The sequence below is a fragment of the Delphinapterus leucas genome, chromosome 11, assembly GCF_059928025.1.
Source record: "Delphinapterus leucas isolate spDelLeu-1000000601 "Yukka" chromosome 11, BTC_Dleu_Yukka2, whole genome shotgun sequence".
Lineage (NCBI taxonomy): Eukaryota > Metazoa > Chordata > Mammalia > Artiodactyla > Monodontidae > Delphinapterus > Delphinapterus leucas.
The window spans coordinates 91,816,451-91,833,519 of record NC_143139.1 but is presented as its reverse complement, the minus strand read 5'-3'; the positions used below and the strand labels follow the sequence as shown (position 1 = coordinate 91,833,519).

Genomic DNA, 17,069 nt, shown 5'->3' with positions numbered 1-17,069 from the left:
CCCAGTGAAAAGTCTTACAGATGCTGACAGCTGGTGGCATCTGGATGTTCTTGACAAAACGTTCAGCTGTTCCTACAGAGGTGTTCACTATTTTGCAAGCCCTGTTCACTATTTTACATAGAGCTTCCAGTCCAATTTTTTTTTTTTTTTTTTTTTTTTTGCGTTATGTGGGCCTCTCACTGTTGTGGCCTCTCCCGTTGCGGAGCACAGGCTCCGGACGTGCAGGCTCAGCGGCCATGGCTCACGGGGCCAGCCGCTCCGCGGCATGTGGGATCTTCCCGGACCGGGGCACGAACCCGTGTCCCCTGCATCGGCAGGTGGACTCTCAACAACTGTGCTACCAGGGAAGCCCTCCAGTCCAATTTTTAATGCTTTATTCTGCAAGATGAATGGATAACCAAAGATGACTGTTTAATTGAGGAAAGTTCTAACATGAAAGAGATCCAATGAAACAAATAGAAAAAAAGGAACTAGCAAGAAATAGAGATAATGCAGTGATCAGAAGAAAACTTTAAAGAAACCATCACTGCTCTCCTTAGAGAGAAAAGGAAACATATTATATCCACAAATAAATACAGAATACCATAACAAATGAATAATCAGGAAACAGAGAAGAGCTCTTAGAAATTAAAAATATGTTGATTAAATTTTTTTAAAAATAGAGATGCTGGAAAATAAAATAGAGTAAAAAAAAAAAAACACCTCTCAGAAGATAGAATAAGACGGTAAAAGTAAACAATAAGAAAATTAGGGCTTCCCTGGAGGCGCAGTGGTTGAGAGTCCACCTGCCGATGCAGGGGACACGGGTTCGTGCCCCGGTCCGGGAAGATCCCACATGCCGCGGAGCGGCTGGGCCCGTGAGCCATGGCCGCTGAGCCTGCGTGTCCGGAGCCTGTGCTCTGCAACGGGAGAGACCACAACAGTGAGAGGCCCGCATACTGCCAAAAAAAAAAAAAGAAAATTAAAGGATTACAAAAATGGGCAGAAGACCTAAATAGACCTTTCTCCAAAGAAGATATACAGATGGCCAACAAACACATGGAAGGATGCTCAACATCAACATCACTAATCATTAGAGAAATGCAAATCAAAACCACAATGAGGTATCACCTCACACCAGTCAGAATGGCCATCATCAAAAAAATCTACAAACAATAAATGCTGGAGAAGGTGTGGAGAAAAGGCAACCCTCTTGCACTGTTCGTGGGAATGTAACTTGATACAGCCACTATGGAGAACAGTATGGAGGTTCCTTAAAAAACTAAAAATAGGGGCTTCCCTGGTGGCGCAGTGGTTGAGAGTCCGCCTGCCGACGCAGGGGACAAGGGTTCGTGCCCCGGTCCGGGAGGATCCCACATGCCACGGAGCGGCTGGGCCCGTGAGCCATGGCCGCTGAGCCTGCGCGTCCGGAGCCTGTGCTCCGCAACGGGAGAGGCCACAACGGTGAGAGGCCCGCGTACCGCAAAAAAAAAAAAAAAAAAAAAAAAAAAAAAAAACTAAAAATAGAATTACCATATGACCCAGCAATCCCACTACTGGGCATATACCCTGAGAAAACCATAATTCGAAAAGAGTCACGTACCACAGTGGAACATGGAAGCAACCTAAGTGTCCATCGACAGATGAATGGATAGAGAAGATGTGGCACATATACACAATGGAATATTACTCAGCCATGAAAAGACATGAAATTGAGTTATTTGTAGTGATGTGGATGGACCTAGAGTCTGTCATACAGAGTGAAGTAAGTCAGAAAGAGAAAAACAAATACCGTATGCTAACAGGTATATATGGAATCTAAAAAAAAAAATTGTTCTGATGAACCTAGGGGCAGGACAGGAATAAAGACGCAGCCGTAGAGAATGGACTTGAGGACACGGGGAGGGGGAAGGGTAAGCTGGGACGAAGTGAGAGAGTAGCTTTGATATATATACTACCAAATGTAAAACAGATAGCTAGTGGGAAGCAGCCGCACAGCACAGGGAGATCAGCTCGGTGCTTTGTGACCACCTAGAGGGGTGGGATAGGGAGGGTGGGAGGGAGACGCAAGAGGGAAGGGATTTGGGGATATATGTATACATATAGCTGATTCACTTTGTTATACAGCAGAAATTAACACAACATAGTAAAGCAATTATACTCCAATAAAGATGTTAAAAAAATAAAATTATACAAAAAAACCCACAACAACCCAGATAACCAACAAGGACCTACTGTACAGCACAGGGAACTATATATATATATATAACTGAATCACTTTGCTGTACACCTGAAACTAATACAACATTGTAAATTAATTGTATTTAATAAAAATTAAAAAATAATCAAAGGATTAATCTAGGAGGCCAGTAGTAAAATAACAAAAGTTCCAGAAGGAAATAATAAAAAATCTTCCCTAGAACTGAAGAACACAATTCTTCAGATTAAAGTAGTTTGCTGCATGCCCCAAACACTTGCTGTTGGGGGGGACATGACCCAAGCGTTATAAAATTTCAGAAATTTAGGGATAAAACAAAGACCCTAGAGGCTTCCAGAATAATGAAAAAAGCTACCTAAAGTTACACACAAAATATTGAAAATAAGAATAGGGCTGGAAGCTAGAGACATGAACAGATGCCTTCTACCATCTGAGTCAAAGTCTAGATCCTCAACCTAGAATTCTAAACCCAGAAGGGCTATCAACAAGTGTGAGAGGAGAATTAACAATTTTCAAACCTGCTTCCTTTCTCAGGAAGTTACTGGAGGGTGTAGGCCAACACAATAAGGGAGTAAACCATTGAAGAGGAAAGTGTGGGATTCCAGAAACAGGACAGAACATAGGAAGAAGATGAAGGGAATCACTGATCTGATGGTGGAGAAAGAATCCCAGGGTGTCAGCTGTGCACAGGCCTGGGGGACAGCTGGGGCAGAGAGGAGGAGTTTAGGAGTCTCCAAGAAAAAATTATCACTGAGATTAGACCCTGGAAATTCCACTGTGCGGTTTTTATGAAGCTACAGGAGTGTATGGAAATACTTAGTCCAAGAAAACTAAAATTTTTTTTAAAAAAAACCTTGAGCAAATGAAAAAATGAGACAATTATTAGCTCCTGGCTGAACAGGAAATAATATTTACACTGCATTAATAATGGAAACACTGAATATGCATTTAATGGAAAATACGTTATGTTTAGAGGATAGGGAAAAGGGACCAGAGTGTGCAAGAAATCTAAATTCTTCATTTTCTTTAATATGAAGTCAGTAGATAATAGGTAAAGTTGGGGATTCAAGTGGTAGAAAAATAAACTGGCTATTTAACAAGATGGAGATAAATACAAGGAGAAATAGCTAAGAGGGTGGAACTGCCTCTGGGATAGAGGATGGGTCAGGGCCACGGGAGAACTCCTATGTTTTGCTGTTATAAGTCGTTTTTAGCACTATTGGTTTTTAAAATTTACTTGCAAACAGTACTTTGATAAAAACATATTAAAAATAATTGCGTTACAGATGAAAAGGAAGCCCAGAGGAGGGAGCGTCAGAGAATGAAAAGGCTTCAGAGAGGGCTCCCCTGAGCAGCTGTTGCCCTAAACCTGTTGAAGGATGAAGAGAGGGCCAGGGAACAAACAGCCTGTGCAAAGGGCCTGGGGCATGTGTGTTCAGCCCGAAGGCCATGGCTCTTAGAAAGAGAGGAAGGGTGAGTGGGAAGAGAAGCAGGCGGAGGCAGCTTACATGGGCACCCAGCCACGGTAGGCATTGCAGATTTTGTTCTACAGCAACAGGTGGCCCTAGGATGGTCTCAAGGAGCAAGCAACTGGCGTGATTTGTTTTTAACAGGCTCTTTCTCCTTGCTGAGGAGGGGGTGAGGGCAGAAGCAGGGGGACCAACAAGAGGTGATGGTGGTTTGGCCCAGAAGGGAAGCTCCGGGGATGGAGAGCAGTGGACAGGTTAGAAAGATGAGGGTTCGAAGTAAAAGCAATAAGGCTTGGTGCGGGGAGTGGTGGGGACAAGCTGACAGGCATTTCCTTCATTTGACCTTCACGTGAAATTTTGGGGCTGGGTGGGCAAGGGAGCACATTATACTGAAGAAGGTGTGCAGAGGAGTTTTTCAAAGTTATGCTGCCTGACTGAAGCAGATCTGGGGCTCAAACTCACCTGCCTAGTCTGCTAGCCCATCTCTCCCGACTGCAGGAGGTGTCCCTGGGAAGGGCTGCTGGGTAAAGAGGTTAACTGATTCTAATTCCCAGCAATCCTATGCAGTAGGTCTTGAAGAAGAGGGACTGAGGCTCAGAGAGGTTAAGTCACATATCCAAGGTCACACAGCCAGTAAGTGGCAAAGCTGAGATTCAACCCCAACAGGAGACAGCCAGGGCTGATGAACCAGAGGACGCCCTTAATAGGGACTCCAGTGACGAAGCCGCAGGGGCTGGGCTGGGAAGGCGTTTTGGCTCATCTTAGTTGAGAGGACAGACCTCAGCATTGGTAGCTGATTCCCCCACCCTGCCCTGTGGCCGGCTCTGGCCTGGGCATTGTGGAGGAGAAGGAGGCAGAAGAGGCTCTGTCCTGGCTCTCAGGGAGGGAGAAGCCTAGGCCCCAGCTCCTGGAAAACCGCCTGTCCGACGGCAGAGGCACAGTCATTGGTCTTGGGGAGCCTTCCAGTCTGAGGGTGGAGACGTGGCCCTAGTTTTAAGGAGCCCAGGGCCTGATGGGGGAGACATAACATTATTCTGTCTTGGGGAGGCAGGCCTGGCAGCCCCTCCAGGACACCAGGGACAGACTGAGGTGCCAGGTCCAGGCCTGAGGTTAGAGGCGCTCAGGCTCCAGGACCTCAATGCCAGGCAGGGCAGGGCCACCTCACGGCTCCCAGACACCCAGTGTCCCAGTTCCCCAGAGCTCACAGCTGTGGAGTTGCACTTTCTCTTTCTGCCCCGCCATCCCCAGGAGGAGGGGCTGATCAGGGGTGCCAGGGTCACTTTTGCTTGGGGAAGGCGCCTGGGTGGGGGTCAGGATCTAACTCAGGTCACAGCTCCCCTAGCCTGGTGCCCAGGAACCCCCGCCACTTCTCCAGCCTCCAGCTGACATTCAGCAGATCAGTCTCCCCTCCTCCCCTACCCTGAAGCTACCCATGCATTCATCCATCCATCCATCCATCCATCCATCCATCCACCCAACCATCCATCCATCCATCCATCCATCCATCCATCTACCCAACCACCCATCCATCCATCCATCCGTATCCATTCATCCATCCACCCAACCATCCATCCATCCATCCATCCGTATCCATTCATCCATCCACCCATCCTGTTCTCCTCATTGAATGTGCAGAGCCAGGCTGGTGCCAGGCCTGGGGACACGGTGGGGACGCACACAGAGTCTGCCCTTCTGGAGCTCACAACCGAGCACAGAAGACACGGCCCCCTGAGCTGAATCTTGATGAACTTGGATTAGAGGCCATGCGAGGCCAGGGTCGGGGTGGGGGGCTCTGGGAAGTCCAGGGGAGGGGCCCGGCTGGTCCAGGGCAGGGAAGCATCCAGGAGGAGGCCCCCGAAGGAGGACTTCCTCTCACACGTGGGGGTGGGAAAGGGTGAGGAGAGTGGCCGGGCGGAGGGTACCGCCTGTGCAAAGGCCCTGAGGAGGACCAACACTTGCTCACCGGTTCCTGACTGGTGAGCCTTTGAAAAACATAAACCGGGTCACAGAACTCCTCTGCTCACGCCCCACAGGGCTCCCAACACCCTCAGTCTGAGAGGACAAGGCCTACGCGGTCTGGCCTCAGCGGCCTCCCCGCCTCCCTCCGCTCCAGCCACACTGGTCTCCTTCCCGTCCCTCAAACACACATGCTTGTCCTCACCTCAGAGCTGAGCGCCGCCGTCCCACCCCATCTATCTCACGTCCTCAGAGAGGTCTTCTGAGCTCACCCGTCTAATGAACGAATGAAAGACCAAACAAATGAATGAACCGGTGAGGCTGGGTGTGCCTGGAGCACAGGTAGGTGACGGAAATCAGCAGAGGAGACTTGGGCAGGTGGCAAGGCAGGGAGGGTGTAAAGCCTGGTGGGCTGCAAGGGGTGGGCTTTATTCTGAGCTGCTGAGAAGCCACAGGAGGGCCTTGGGCGGGGGAGGGACAGAGCCGGGGACACTGCCCCCCTCACTCCCAGGAGCTGCCTCAGAGCCCACCCACTCCTCATGAACTCGAACAGACAGATCACTGGCGCCTGGAGGGAGGGCCTTGCTGGGGGGTGGGGGGGCTCCAGGCGGAAGCGGTGTCCCCGCTCCCCTGCCTTTGTCCTACTGTGCGCTGCAGCAGCCAGAGCGCCACCTCTGCAAGAGCAAGGCTCTCCGAGGGCCTATAACACCCAGCCCTGGGCACCTAGGGCCAAAGTCAGTCCAGCCCTGGTCCTGAGGAATGGCCCAGCGTGGAAAGGGGCCTGGCACATAGTAGGTGCTCAATAAACACTCCTTTCCTTCTTCTCTCCCTTCCTGGCTGTTATCCCCCATTGCCTTCTCAAACTGGGTCAGGCCGCTCAGGTGGGCAAGGTGCTTAAGAGCACGCCTTTGGCAAGAAGCCATCCAGCCTCTCCACTCACTAGCTGTGTGATCTGAGTAAACTGCTTGCCCTCTCTGAGCCCCAACTTCCTCATCTGGAAACCGGATACGCTAACACTGCTCACCATAGGCGGTGTGGTGGCCATGAAGCTCGGTGATGTATGTGAAGCAGCCCGCTTCGGAGGAGGGCATCATAAAAACAGCGGTCATTACTCACTGATCCTTATGCGCTTATGATGCTCTTATCCAAAGAGGAACTTAGGAGTGATCTAGTCCCATCTCCCCATGATCCAGATGAGGAAACTGAGGCCCAGAGAGGGGACAGCTTACCCATGGTCACATGGCTGGTTGGCACAAGCTGGGGTACGGTGTCCAGGGGCAGCCAGGCCTGTGCTCAGGCTCCAGACAGAGATCTTAGGGGTCTCTGTCCAGGGGGATCCAGGGGCCAAGTCTGGCTCACCGCCTGTTTCTGTACAGCCTGCTGGCTAGGGCTGTTTTCTACAAACCAGAACTCCGATAAAGCAAAACGTTACCCCTCCAAAAAAAAAAAAAAAAAAAAGAATTCCACCCTCGTCAGTAGTAGATCTGTATTAACAACAACAACAAAAAAGTCCTCGATTATTTATCATTACATTTGAAATTTTGTCACTGTACAAAGAGTGGAAATTTGTGTTCTCCTGTATACTGGCTTTGATGTTGCCTCTTGGCCCCCAAAGCCTGAAATAGTTCTTCTTTACCTTGTCCTTCTATCCCTCACCCTGCCCGGGGCTCTCCAGACTCAACCAGTCTCAGGGCTGATAACCCCCACCCGGCCTTCCTCTGCGGCTGGGGAACCCGGACCGTAGGACTGTGTACTCCCCACCCAGTGCTCGCCCCGTGCTCCCAGCCCTCCTTGCGGCACTGGCCTTGGAACCCAGCTGTCACCCTGGGGGACGTGTGCACGGTGGCCTGGGCGGCGTCCCACCACTGGCTCTCGGACCCCAGCTGCCCTGAGTACCACGCTCTCCTTTCCAACCCCTTTCCGGGGGAGCCAAGGCCAGCGTGGGTGGCTGAAATCTCCCCGGTAACAGGATCTGCGACCCCTTCCAGCCTCCTCCCCTAACCTGCCGCCCCTCCTCCCTCACCCGCACCTGCGCTCCGGCCCCTCCTCCCGGCCCCTCCTCCGGGCTCCTCCTGCACCCCACTCCTGCTCCCTCCTTCCCTGGCTCTCCATGTCACCATCTGTGGCACAATCCTTCTCTGTCACTCTCCCTGCCACCCCCTCCTTCTCCTCCCTCCTTCCCCGCTTTCTCTCCCTGCATCTCTTTCTGCATCCCTCCCTCTCGCCCCTTCTCTCGCTCTTTCCTCTTTCTCTTCTCCTGTCACGCATTTCTCATCACTCCCCCTCATTCTGGCTTTCCACCCACTGCCGTCTTCTCTGTCTCTCCCTCTCTCTCTACCTCCGACCGACCCCCCTTTCCCCTCTCTTTCTATTGGTTTTTTATGGTCCCCTGTTCCCCATTTCTCTTCTTTTTCTTGGGAGGCTTCTCCCTCCTCCCCCACCCCAGGCTGCTGCTTGCAGACCCCCCATCTGTGCCCCTACCCCCCCCCACCACCCAAGACGTGTCCTGGAGATGGGGGGTGACGCACTAGGCGCTGGTGGGAAGTCAGGGCCGGAGACCAGATGGGAGCGGCTCTGTGGGCAGACGTGGCCGCTGCAGGCCTAGGAGGGGGCTCCGTTCGCGAGCCATCTAAAAGTGGGCACAGTGTGGGGAGCCCGGCTAAGGGGTGCTCGGGGGCACTGGGGACTGGGCAGGGAGAGGGGGCAGCAGAATGATAACCGGCTTGGCAGCAAGGAGGGGAGCCCTCACCCCATGGGCAGGTAAGGAGGCTGGGGCCTGGATGGGGTCCCAGAGGGTGGGGTGCTGGAGCTCACCCACCCTCTGCGCAGGATGAACTTGGGAGGCTGGGGCTGGGGACTGGGAGAGGGTGGAAGGTCCAGGGAGGAAGGAGGACATCCTGCGATCTCTTCGTGGACAGCGGGGGGCTGGAGGGTGGGCATTAATCTCAGAATCTCATACCATGATTCCAGAATCTTGGAGTCACGGAACAGCAGAGTGTCGGAGCTGGATAAAAGCAGATGCATCATGGCATTTAGCCTCCTTGGCTCAAATGCCAGCTCTCCTGAGCTCCCCCTCTGCGCTGGGCACCATGCTCAGCACACTCCCATTTAATCTTTACAACAACCCTGGGAGGTGGGTAGGCTTGTCTTCATTTTTATAGGAAAAACTGAGGTCCAGAGATGGGAAGTGAGTTGCCCAAGGTCACACAGCAATTTGGCATCCTCCCTCTGTGGCAGAGCCCAAGCCCCCAGCCTAGGGCTTGTGGGCTTGTGCGGTGTGTTCTTGTGTGTCAGACCCCAGGTCTGAGGTGGGGGGGGCACTGAAGATCTGGGCCTCTTCCCTGGGGCCAGGCCCAGGGGAGCAGAGAGAAAGAAGGACGTAGAGTCAGCCAGGGACTACCAGTCTGCGTTGTCCAGGGCTGTCTCAGTCCTTGATGCCTCTCAGCCCGGGGCCTTCAGGGAAGCGCACAGGGCTGAGAGGTAGGGGTGGTTTAGGAACAAACAGAACTGGGCTCACCTTCTGGCCTCGCACTCAGCAGCTGAGTGACCTTGCACAGTTTACTGAACCTCACGTTCCTCCTCTCTAACCCCCCCCGCCCTTGGGCTTGGTGAGGCTCTCATGATGTGAGCTCGAGGCCTCTGCCCAGGAGCGCCCTCCTACTTCACTCCTAGTTCTACTTGCTGAACTGCTTGGTCTGTTCACGTTTGCAGATGTCCTGCGTGCTGTGCTGGGTGCTAGGGTTACAGATATAAATAACTCAGGGTCCTGCGCCCAAGAGCCGGCAGTCTAGAGGGGGAGGGGGTGGGAGATAGACAAATGGAGGATGACTGGGGTGTCTGGCATCCCTGAGGGGCTATTCTGAATTGCTGTGGGGCTCAGGGCAACAACTCACCCTCTCTGGACCTCTGTTGCGTCTGGAATGGTCCTCTGAGGAGTCCGCCCCCGGCTTTCAGGCAAGCTTGTGCCAAAGATAAACCAGACAAGGAGAAAAAGGCCCTCCTCTCCAAAGGATGAACTAGATCATGCACAGCACCCTAGCTGCTTAAAGAAAAGGTGGCATCTAAATTGCAGGTCTGACTTACCCCAATGGAAAGCTATAATTTCCTTGCTTCTGGTACTCTGGCCCGTTAAACTTTGACAGGGAAGATGGGCCCAGATAAGGGTGGAGGCAGGGAGTCTTCTGGGGGGACCAAAGGCTTGGGGAGGGGCTATTTCATCCTCCTGTACAAAGGCAGGGCCCAGCTGGTACATTGTGTTCCCGCCAGGGCCATGTGTGTTAGCACGTGTGCCTGTGGGTACACATGTGTGTGTCTGGGCAGGAGGGGCCGTCCTCAGAGCTCACCCTCAGGCTTCCCCGGGGGCAGCTGTCCCTGCAGCCCGGAAATTAGGTTTGCCTGGCTCACTGCTCCTCTCTTGGGAGTCTGCTGCTCCCCTCCCTCCTCCAGCCCTGGGTTGTGATTTGTCACCTGGCGGGGATGCTATAAAGAGGATGTGCACGCAAGGAGGCGAGGTGGATGGACGGGTGACGTAGGAAGTCTGGACTCTAAGGTCCCAGATTCACAATTCCAGGTCTAAGAAGGGCTGATTCCAGCGTTCTGGAATTCTGACCTCCTCCGATTCAAAGTCTAAAGTCTATGACTCTACAACTCAGTTCTAAGATTCTAAAATTCTATTTTTAGGTCTCTAAGGGTTTAGGGATGTGGGCCTTCAGAGGGGAAAGGGGGGTCGGTCGGAGGTAGGCAGAGAGGGAGAGACAGAGAAGACGGCAGTGATCTTAATAGTTCCAGAGCCTGAGGAGCAGTGAGGAGAGCTCTGAATAGGTTGGTGGAAGAACTGGATGCCAGTTAGTTGGCCGGACCAGCTATGACCCTTAGACAAGTGCCTTCTCCAGGCCTGGCCTCAGTCTGCCGGCCTGTGAAATGGAGTGGGCAGGAGATGGTCTTACAAATCCTCTCAGCTTTGTCCCTTCCTAGCTGTGTGACAAGAGTGCATGACCTCAATTTTGTTCCCTGTATGTACTGTGGGGACAACCCTAGTGCCTCCCTCATAGGACCCTATAGGATGCTGCATGTCACTGCTTAGCCTGGAACCTTAGCTCCGTGACGAAGGCCTGGCAGCACTGTTAGGACCCTATGTGCCCACTGTCCAGACTGCCCCTTGCTTAGTGCCTGGGGTGAGGGCAGGTTGAGGGCTCTCATCAGGCTTGGAGGAGCAGGGAGAAGGTGCTCTGAGCCCGGCCAGCCTGGGGAAGCATCAGGAAGAGCCAGGGCCAAGGGGTTCTTTGCCATTCTTGGCATCACCCCGCCTGGTGCTCAGACCCCTTGGAAGTCCCAGGTATTGGGCAGGGGCACCGGGCACGCTCACCCATCCAGAGGCGTTTGCTCTGAGTTGGGGCGCCTCCCCTTTCCAGGAGCTTCGCATGTGAAATTGGTGTCCGGACAGGGCAGTGGGGACCATAGGTCTCACTGGAGGCATTTCAGGTCCAGTGCTCGGCGGGCAGGAGAACGCTGGAGGAAGGCTCCTCTGAGAGGTTTCCTTCTCCCTTGGGGTTTCTGTAGGGAGAGTCAGGGCAGCCCGCAGCCAAGGGACTGGGGAAGGGGGTGGTCATTTGGAAGGAGGGGAGGAGGTCCCGTCGCAGAGAGGCTCCAGCTTTCAGCCCTGGCCTCTAACTGGGTCTCCGGAGAGCCGGAAAGTCCTGCTGAGGGAGGTTAGCCAGTCCTGGGGCAGGAGGTCTGTCCCAGCAGGGCCTGAATCCCCACTGTCAGCAGTGCGTCCTTCCTCTGCATTAAGATTTGTCCGCCGGGGCTCCTCTGACTCACTCGACGCCGCAAACACTGATGCAGAACTTGCGCTCATGTGAAAGGGACGAGGGAAGCCAGAGCCGAGTACTAGCATCTCCACGCTTGACAGTCAAGTCTAGCAGGGTAGCCAGGAGGAGTCTCAGCTCCTCATAACACACGAGAAGTGTAGTAAGAAGGTGCTCTCAGAGGGAATGGGGACGCTTGTTCCCACTGTGCCACTGGCCAAGCTCTTACTCACGTTTCAAGACCCACTTGAAGTGTCCTCTTCTCGGGGGAGCCCGCCCCACCGGCGCAGGGGGGAGCTGGCTGTTCTCGTCCTTACCCCCAAAGTGTTGTGAATTTCTCCACCATCGGTCAGCCTTTGGGGCAGAAGGGGCCCCAGCCGCCCACCCCCCCAGGTTCACAGCCAATCATCCTTCACAGCCCTGTTCACAGCAGGGCCCTTGTCGCAGTGCAGTGGGATGAGCAGGGCTGAGAGAGTCCTCAAGGGCTTTGATTTCCAGGGGGAAGGGACACCTCTGAGCCTGTGGTTCTTAACTCCATTCAGAATCTGAGGAATCTGATGAAAGCGCTGGGCTCTGCCCAGAAAAAACAAGGATGTATTAACTTTCACCAGAGCTTGGGGGGGTTATGGATCCTCTGAAGTTCATCAAGAGACTTGGGTTCAAGGTTAAGGACCTGTGATATGCAGCAGTGTTTCTCTAGCGTGAGAGCTGAGACCTGTTTGGGGGGTGTCTTAGTCTGTCCAGATTGTTGTAACAGAATACCATAGACTGGGTGGCTTATAAACAACAGAAATTCATTCCTCGCCGTTCTGGAGGCTGGGAAGTCCGAGATCAGTGTGCCGGCAGATTCGGTGTCTGGTGAGGACCTGCTTCCTCGTTCATAGGTGGCTGTTTTCTTGCTGTTTCCTTGCATGGCAGAAGGGACATGGGAGCTCTCTGGGGTTAGAAGGGCACTAATCCCATTCATGAGGGCTCTACCCTCGCGACCGAATCACCCCCCCCAAAGGCCCTCCCATCTAATACCATCACACTGGGGGTTAGGATTTTAACATATCAGTTTGGCGTCGGGGAGGACACATTCAGCCTATCACAGCGGGTGATCCACTTGGGGCTCTGCCAGCAGGTTAATCATACGTAGAAAGGGCAGATTTTGTTTTATGGACCAATATGGCGTCGTCGGGTTGCAAGGTAAAACGCACTGGTGTCAAAAACGTTTGGAAAATGCTGGTGTGGAGGAAAGGGCTTATGTTGTCATCAGCTTATCGAACGATCCCCTTACTGAACATTTGCGGAGCACTTGCCCTGTGTGCAGGTGAAGGGTCACTGGTGTCCAGGTCAGTGCTGGTCCTGATTTTTGGGGCCAGGCAAGCCGGAGTCCCATGCCACACCCCCTCTATGTGGTACAGCGTGGTCACTTCACCTCTTTGAGACTCAGTTTCCTTATGTGAGAAGTGGGGATACCTTGCCCGCCTCCCTTGCTGGCCTGTGCAGAGTGAATGAGCCGTGACACGTCAAACTCTGGCCAGGTGACCAGGAAGTCTCCAAGTTCAGTGTGATGGGGGAGGGGCTGAAGAGACAAAGCCGTGCCCTGCCATGACCAAACTGTGTCCTCCCTCCTCCAGGCTAGTAGCTGACTGCTGACCATCCCCTCTTGGCCATGGACACCCCTGGCTATCCTTCACCGTCGCCCACGCCCTCGGAACCCTGGAACGCCTCTTCCGCTCGGCCCCTGGATGCCATCCTCGGAAACGCGTCCACAGTGCAGAGTGCAGTAGGGCTGGCTGTCAGTGGCATTCTGATCCCACTGGTCTACCTGGCGGTGTGCGTGGTGGGCCTGCTGGGCAACTCACTGGTCATCTACGTGGTCCTGCGACAGACGGCCAGCCCGTCGGTCACCAACATCTACATCCTCAACCTGGCGCTGGCTGATGAGCTTTTCATGCTGGGGCTGCCCTTCCTGGCCGCGCAGAACGCCCTGTCCTACTGGCCCTTCGGGGCCCTCACATGCCGCCTGGTCATGGCTGTGGACGGCATCAACCAATTCACCAGCATCTTCTGTCTCACTGTCATGAGCGTGGACCGCTACTTGGCGGTAGCGCATCCCACCCGCTCCGCCCGCTGGCGCACGGCGCCCGTGGCCCGCACAGTCAGTGCGGCCGTCTGGGTGGCCTCAGCCGTGGTAGTGCTGCCCGTGGTGGTCTTCTCGGGCGTGCCCCGTGGCATGAGCACCTGCCACATGCAGTGGCCCGAGCCGGCAGCGGCCTGGCGGGCTGGCTTCATCATCTACACGGCCGCACTGGGCTTCTTTGGGCCGCTGCTGGTCATCTGCCTCTGCTACCTGCTCATCGTGGTCAAGGTGCGCTCAGCTGGGCGGCGGGTGTGGGCACCCTCGTGCCAGCGGCGGCGGCATTCTGAGCGCAGGGTCACGCGCATGGTGGTGGCCGTGGTGGCACTCTTTGTCCTCTGCTGGACGCCCTTTTATATGCTCAACATCATCAACGTGGTGTGCCCACTGCCCGAGGAACCCGCCTTCTTCGGCCTCTACTTCCTGGTGGTGGCACTGCCCTACACCAACAGCTGTGCCAACCCCATCCTGTACGGCTTCCTCTCCTACCGCTTCAAGCAGGGCTTCCGCAGGGTCCTGCTGCGGCCCTCCCGCCGTGTGCGCAACCAGGAGCCTCCCCTGGGGCCTCCAGAGAAGACAGAGGAAGAAGAGGATGAAGGAGAAGATGGAGGTGGGGAGGCTGGGCAGGAGGGAGCAGGGGAGCATGAGGGGCCGAAGGAGACGAATGGTCGGGTCAACCTCATCACGCAGCCGGGTCCCAGCGGACAGGAGCAGCTGCCCAGCGGCCCCACCAGAAAGGAGCATCAGTTCCTACCCCAAGAGCCCTCAGCTGCGGAGAAGTCAGGCACCCTGCACATCAGCTATCTGTAAGGGCCTGCGGAGGGCCAGGGTAGCCCAAGGACAGGGCAAAGGCTGTGGGTACGCCTAGGGCATGCCACCTGAGGTGCCAGGGGCCCGTGATGGGAAGTTCAGAGGCCTGGGCTCTGATCCCATTGCTGCCGAGACTTGCTGTGTGACCTCAGATCGGTCACTTCCCCTCTCTGGGCCTTGCGTTCTCCTCTGTGACTCAGGGATGGGGGATACGGCCTGGACGAGCTCTATCAGATAAGTCTGGAGGGGCATCACTGCCGGGCTGGGTAGGGTCAGGTTAAGGGGATAGGTACCGACTGGTTTTCCCCTTCCGAAACAGAGCATCCTCAATCTTGGCCCTCAGAGGGATAAACCAAGGCCTGGATTTCCCGGGCTCAGAGTCAGGTTCACAAAAGAGGGAGTGGGGGCCCACATTCACAGGGAGTGGTACTGCATCCCCAAATAGGATAAAGCCTTACCTGGTAGGGAGAAGGGGTATGAGATTGCCCAGGTCCCCATCGGCTCTCCCCGTCTTGCTGCAAGGCTGTGGGCCAGCTCTTCTCCTCTCTGGGCCTCAGGCCTCACCTGCTAAACAACCCAATAACCTCCAGGCCCTCTTGGCCCAGACAGTCAATGCCAGGACTCCTGTATTCCCAGACAAGAGGGGAAGACGTGATTTTCCGGGAAGCTAACTGAGTCGAGCTTCAGGGTCCCTGACTGCTCGGGACCTTCTGAGGCCCTGAGTCTAATTTCGTACTTGTAATTTTGTACCCCTTTTCTTAAAGAGGGACCCCATATTGCATAAGCTTAGGCCACCCAAAGGCTAGCTCAAGCCCCGTTGGGGGCAGCTAATCAATCCTCAAAGCAGCTCACTTTGTGTCCTGTGGCTGGAGGGGGTCTCAGGGTCTTTGAGGGCTCAGGAACCTCCTCATAGGAGAAATCCTCCCTGCTTCTCCCCCGTCGGCGACTAAAGCAGGGACCTGGCCCAGGCAGACTGGAACGGAAAGGCGGAGTGTCTAAACAGAGCTGGGAGGAGAAGGAAGAAGAAGAGGAGGGAGAGGAAGGGGGAAGAGAAAGGCGAAGGAGGAGGAGGTGGAGGACAGGTCTGCTCCATGACCTTGGGGCCGACCTTGGCCCCTCTGGGCTGAGCTCAGTTGCAGCATCAACGAAACATGGTTGCCGGTGCCTGGCCTGATGAAACTCAAGGAAAGGATGCCATCAGGGTGGAAAAGCACATGCTCTGAAAGGTACAGGCTCAGCCCCCTTGAGGGCCTGCAGTGCTGGTAAGAAGGGTTAGGCCTTGGTGGAAGTCTGGGGGCAGAGCTGAGAAGCAAGGCCTGGCTCCCCGGAGAGGTTGGGAGGAGTGGGGCAGCGCTGCAGGCTGGGGATCAGACCTCCCGGTCCTCTACATGCCCCGGGGCAGCACGTCGGAAAGGCCCAAGGAAGACAAGACTAGAGGAGGCTGGAGAGAGGCCACAGGGAGAGGCCACTGTCCAAGGCTGGGCCTGGGGCTGGCCTGGACTCCCTCCCAGAGATGACCCCTTAGAGCCACAGCGAGACTGGTCCCGGGGACGGTGGTACCTCCAGTTAAATCTCCCAGCCCCCTACCCTGCAGAGGGTAGGGGGTCCTCAGGGAAAGCATGGGAACCACAAGTTGGGAGGCCTAGATCTTCAACTCACCTTCAGATCCTGTGTAGCCTTGAGCTCTCTGGGCCTCAGTTTCCCATCATAAAGTGGAAGTGCTTGTCCCAGCTTGCCTGCCTCCTGGGATTTGGGAAGAAAAGGAGTCGTTTGGGGTAAAGTGCCGCGCACACTGCAATGGCTGGGGCTGGGCCTTAACAGATTACACAGTGGAGGCAGCCCCCGCCAGGTGTGGCCTTCAACCCCTTCTCCTTCACCAAGTGGCTTCTCTGTCTCCAGCCCTTGGGGCTGAGGGCACTACAGGACATGAGGAAGGGAAGCTGGGGGTCAGAGACCAAAGATCAGGGAGGCAGGGCTTGGGGGAGAGTGAGGCCCCATCAGGGGGAAAGAAGTTTACAAAACTAGAGCTTGTGTAGAGGTTGGAGGCCCAGTCCTCAGTCTGGTGTCCCCTGAGGCGGATCTGGGGATCTGAGGAAAGAGGGCCCCTGGCATTCCAGCACTTCCTGTTTTCCTGGCCAACCCTACTTTCCTGATTCCTGGGGCAAGTGAGCCTGTTCTACAAGGGTGGGTGGGAGGCCCCTTAGGGAAATTCTGACTCTAACTCTTGTCAATAAAGTCAGTGACACATGACAACTGGCCTGGGCCAATTCCTCTGGCGGGCGCTGTGTTTTTAGACGGGTGTGCATGGGTGGGGGTGGGTATGGGCATCCATCTCTATCGGGATGCTCCTTCTTTCCTGTCTCTCAGCTCTGCGTGCCGAGGCCTCTTTGTGTATAGCCTCCCAGAATCCTGGTCCTCCAGGAGTCATGGAAGACGTTCCTGACAAGCCTCAGCCTGCACCCTTACAGATCTTGATCCAAAGGCAGTAGATATACTCTCTCCCTGTGTCCAAATATGAGATCTCATGCAAGAGAGCTGACTGGTTCTAACTGAGTCACATGATGGCCCCTTGGGCCAATCACCAAAGACAAGGTGATAGAATGCCATGATTGGCCAGATGTGGGTCATGGGTCCATCTTTCCAGCTAGAGAGAAGGTGGGACACTGTGATGGACAGTTTGGCCTGAACAGTGGGGTAGGAGTTGG

At 54.7% G+C, this 17,069-nt stretch overlaps 1 protein-coding gene across 1 annotated transcript; it reads left to right on the top strand.

Annotated features, from left to right (window-relative positions):
• The first annotated feature begins 12,051 nt into the window (after positions 1–12,051).
• SSTR3 (somatostatin receptor 3) lies at positions 12,052–16,861 on the top strand. Its single transcript, XM_022597060.2, has one exon. The coding sequence runs from the start codon at positions 13,087–13,089 to the stop codon at positions 14,362–14,364; it is 1,278 nt and encodes a 425-aa protein (XP_022452768.1). The 5' UTR covers positions 12,052–13,086; the 3' UTR covers positions 14,365–16,861.
• The last annotated feature ends 208 nt before the right edge of the window (positions 16,862–17,069 follow it).